Genomic DNA, 4,818 nt, shown 5'->3' with positions numbered 1-4,818 from the left:
CGCATATGCACCCCATTGAGATTCCTAGTGGTTCTACATCTTACGCAGGATCACCTTACCAAGGTCCTAATGAATGGGACCCATATTGGAATCAATTCACATTCGTGAATACACCCTCCTATCGTTCTCCGACACAGCCTCCGCCACCTCAACAAGAGGACGTGCAAATGGAACTAGTGGAACAACCACAGCCACCACTAGAACCTCCAAGAAGGAAACATGGAACACGCATGTATGTGAGTTCGAGACTGCGGTCAAGCCTGTTACCACCACTGCCACAAACCTATCCTCCTATTCCTGAGGACCCACAAATGGGTGGACCCTCAAGCACCGCACCAGTGGTTGATCCGACTCCTGCAACGTTTGTTCAACCAACACCATCGGGCTTTGATAACTCGATTCCCACGTATCTAGATATGACCGGATACGACCCTTTGAACCCTACTACGCCGATAGATTACAACTATCAGGCGCCATCGTATGACCCTTATATGCAGGCAGTCGTACACAACGCTTTATACCCGTCTTCTTTCCTCCCGCATATCCAACTACTGGATATCCAAATTATGAATACTAGTATCCTGTTGTGCCTTAGCCATAACCACTGCCACTGATGTGCACAAAATGAAACATATAAATTACATCAAATATGGGATAAAACTAACCCTTTTTTAGTACTACTGTTGGAAAAAGTGTGTTTTTGTCTACCTTTTGTATTTTCAGGAATAATGAGCTCAAATGAACAAAAGAAGCAAAAAGACAGCTAAATCTAACATAAATACAAGAAAAGGAATAAACGTGGCATGCTCGACCCCTCGACAGCATCTTCCCAAGCAAAAACAAGAGAACAGAACACGGGGGCGTGCCCAAGTGTCTGCAGAAAAGACAAAGTTGTAGAAGCTTCTATCACCCACCACGGGGGCGTGTCCAACGGACACGGGGCCGTGGTCAACTCTAAGATTCGCAGAATCTAGGAAAATCTTGATAGTACAGATAAGCTTATGCACACGGGGTCGTGCCCAACGGACACGGGGGCATGGTCAACTAATGCAGACAAACTGCAATTAATGAAGAAGTGAAGATGGGTGGACACAAGGCCGTGCCCAATGGACACGGGGTCGTGTCCGGGCTTCTGTGCAGGCTATAAATAGGGGTGCTTGGCTCATTTGCAAACCATCCTTGGCAAACCACCTCTCTCACACTTCACCCACCCACCACCACCATCACAACCCACATCCACCACCATCATGCATCATCCATCATAGAGTGTGTGAGTAGTATCGGGATCCAAGATTGATCGTAAGAGTTCTTGACAATCAAAGGCCATGTTTGCCTAAGTCTCTTACATCACTTGGTGAAGACAAATGTCTAGTGTAATACTTTTTATTTTTAATCTTTTCACACTTTTTATTTGGTTATGTATTAATGACTTTAATAACTAGTTTCTTATGTTGAAGGTGAATCTTCCTTATCATTTGTCCGTGGTGTCTTGGCATTATTTTACTGTCTATATAAAATAAAAGATTTTCACCATTCGTATCTCCACGGTCTATATGGAGATATGTTGGCTACCTGGTCGGGGGTTAAGGGAATGGTTTGGTAAGAGTCTTGCCTTGTTCAGTGTATAGATCCTGCAAGGACCTGGGTCAACTTTACTAGGACCTCCTTCAATACCCACTGGTATTGGATGGCGGGGGTCCGAACTCCTTGATCCCCTCATATGTAAGCTACTATTAAAACATTAACCCGGCTACTTAGGACTGTATCCCTGCTGACTCAGACTACTTAGCCGAGGGTAACGTCACCTTCAAAAGAGGGGCCTACCACATTACGCATTAATAACTTAATTAATTATCTTTCAGTAATCCAACCCTTTAGGATTGTATCCTTGCTGACTCAAACTACTGGGCTGAGGTGTAACACCTCGAAAATTCCTGTCCAATAAAATAAAGACACGTGTCATGTGAGACAAACGTGTCAGGAACCCGGATCAAATAAGGATGTATGGTAGGATTTAAAAAGGGTGTCATGTTATTAAAATACCTCTGAACGGCCCAAGGACGACATGTTATTAAAATACCTCTGTTCGACCCAAGTTATAAATCCCGAGATCCTTAAATCGTTTTGATAAACATCTGATATATAACCAGTTGTTCTAAATAAATAAAATTCCATTTTTATGGAAAATTAGATTTTGAAGATATTGCTATGACATTCGGAAGTTGGATTTTAATTTAAAAAAGAATTGGATTTGAGCAAATTCATGACTATTACATTTCCGACATTTCCAAAGCTTGGGACAAAAAGCCAAAGTGATGTAAAGGCATGCAAAGCATGCAAGGTCTGAGATAGTGGTCCCTACACTGCAGTAAAGGCATGAGAATTCGACACTACATAATTGCATGGTCAATAATTGGAAATTTGTAAGATTTTTGGCTTCTCGCCATCGGTTACGGACCGTATGGCTTTAAGCTTACGGTCCGTAAGGTGCCTATCTGGGCGATTTCAGCAAGGGTCGGTTATGGAGCGCAACCGTTCAAGCATACGGTCCGTAAGAGCCGCATACGGACCGCAAGAGCTTAGGCTTACGGTCCGTAAGCCTATCGCTGGCAGTAGAAAATGGACAGCTGCCTGTTCAGCCTGTTGCACCGCCTTAGCATTGTGGTTTTCAAAATCAGGGACTTGCTAGGCAGTATTTAGCCACATAGGGGCACCTGGGATCATCTCACAACACATGTAGACTATGTTGGCAACATCTAGTGACCTCTTGTTCACTATATAAGGAGATGAAGTTGTAACCATTTCACTTGCTCACTTAGAAGTTTTGGTTCAAGACATCTCTGGAGCTCCTGGACAGCAACCATCTTCTCTTAGGCTCCATAAGCATCCTTAGGACTCTTGTAAGTGTCCTTAATCCTTTCTAATCCATTTTAGCTTAGTTAATTAGCTAAAAGTCAAACCGTCGTAATTAAGGTTTGACTTCGAGATTAGTCAATAATTAGTCAGTAAAATCTCGAGTTAAAAATACCTATAAGTAGGTAATTATGTGGGTAATAAACCCTTAAAAGGGTATTTCCAGATTCCCACTCTAACTATGTTAATTGTCGAGTCAAAGCTTACCTTAAAAAGTCAACAGAATGCTTAAATTCAAATTAGTACATAATTAGCAATGTAGGATACATGCAACCTGTTTGATCATTAATATAACTTGGTAATTAATGTAAGAACATGTCTAAACATGTTCAACTCGACAATTTTCAGTTTAGACCCGCTTTGGAACCGAAAGTCGCATAGTTTGACTTTCGCTTTGACGTTCAGTTCTGACCCGTTTAGGCCAAGTTTAGGATTTCCTTAAAGCTTTATTTGGACCTAGTTACATGTTAGTATAACCCTCTGTGATTATACGACTTGGTTCACTAGTTGTCTAATTATTATGCAAGTTTCCGTTAAATGCTCATATGTTGACCATTATGCCCAAATGACCTTAAAACATGATTCTTGAAAATATAAAAGAGTAGATATCTTAGTGACTGAATTATAAACTTATACCCAAAATTTGACATCAGTTTGAGGTCTAGATTAAGAGTTATGCTCATTAGCGTAATTAGAAGCTTCCTTAGTAATTAATTAGCATATAGCCTATCTAAATCCAAATTTTAATATCAAACTTTATACCCACTGATATATAATAATATTTTGGGACTTTTGGAGATTTTTATTTATTTTTAGGCGGAGCATAATTTAAAGTTTTAAGCTTATTTCGGTTATTGCCGGTTTTACCCTTTTTGGCTATAAAATGAGTTTTATAAATCCTTTTGACCTCAAACCTTTTTCTACTGATTTATTATGTTAAAATAATTATTTTGAGCATTCTGGAATATTAAAAATATCAGCTTTTTACACAAAACCCGGAAATGGCTCCAAATCGCCTTTTTAGGCATTTCTACGACATAGTATGTATCAAAACTAGTTTATATGTATAAGGGTTGATACCTACTGATATATTCAGTAAATTTTTATATTATAACAGTAAACTAAAGTTTTAAACTTAGGTTTCCAGTTTTGACCTTTTTAGGCTTATGTGAAATTACCAAAATGTCCTTTCGGTGCATAGGATGGTTATAATTAATAAAATTCACATATATATGATACCCTACTTTTATAACATAATAAATTAAGTATAATTACTGATTTACTCAGATATGTAAACCAGGTTACTAGTTTAACTCTTTTATACCCTTTAAAATGACTAAAATACCCTTTCGGGGCATAGTTTGAGTTAAATACTACTTTGGGTATGATAGGACCTATCTTACTGATATAACGACATATTTAGTGCATATTAACTCAGGAAACTTGTATATAATTATTATGGTTACTCGTTACGCATTTTCACGTTCGGATCGGCTTATGTAACTAGTTTACACATTCTAGCCGAAATGGGTCAAACCATGTCTTTATTGTCTCAAAATCCAGAATGTGATCATGTTGCCCATATTAAACAAGCATACAAGCTTGTCGGGTCAAAAACCACATTCTAATTCGGTCTTCGCCTTCCATGCGATTGGACCGTGTTCTTTTGTTAAAACTAACCGGTCTAAGCTTAGGCTAAATTAAAGACCCGTTAGGATTCTAATAGGTTATTATAAACCTTCGTTCCAGAATAGGAGATCCAGTAAAAGATACGTGCACTTGCTTATTGTGAATTATACTTGCAAAGGTAAATAGTTTTAACTTATTTTCCCTTATACAGGCTTGGGGTACGGTATATAAAATACCGCTTGGTCGGGCATTTGACCTTAATCGATTAGTGGTTAA

At 38.9% G+C, this 4,818-nt stretch overlaps 1 protein-coding gene across 1 annotated transcript in view; it reads left to right on the top strand.

The window, feature by feature from the left end:
* The window catches only part of LOC110943691 (protein transport protein SEC31-like), a 972-nt gene extending 358 nt beyond the window's left edge, over positions 1–614 (top strand). The window contains exon 1 of the mRNA XM_022185426.1: positions 1–614. This exon is cut by the window's left edge and continues 358 nt beyond it. Within this exon, the coding sequence (XP_022041118.1) occupies positions 1–614 (614 nt within the window).
* The last annotated feature ends 4,204 nt before the right edge of the window (positions 615–4,818 follow it).

Source organism: Helianthus annuus, chromosome 5 (assembly GCF_002127325.2).
Source record: "Helianthus annuus cultivar XRQ/B chromosome 5, HanXRQr2.0-SUNRISE, whole genome shotgun sequence".
NCBI classification, from domain to species: Eukaryota; Viridiplantae; Streptophyta; class Magnoliopsida; order Asterales; family Asteraceae; genus Helianthus; species Helianthus annuus.
Note: the sequence above shows the minus strand (reverse complement) of the source record. Positions and strands in the feature narration are given on the sequence as shown.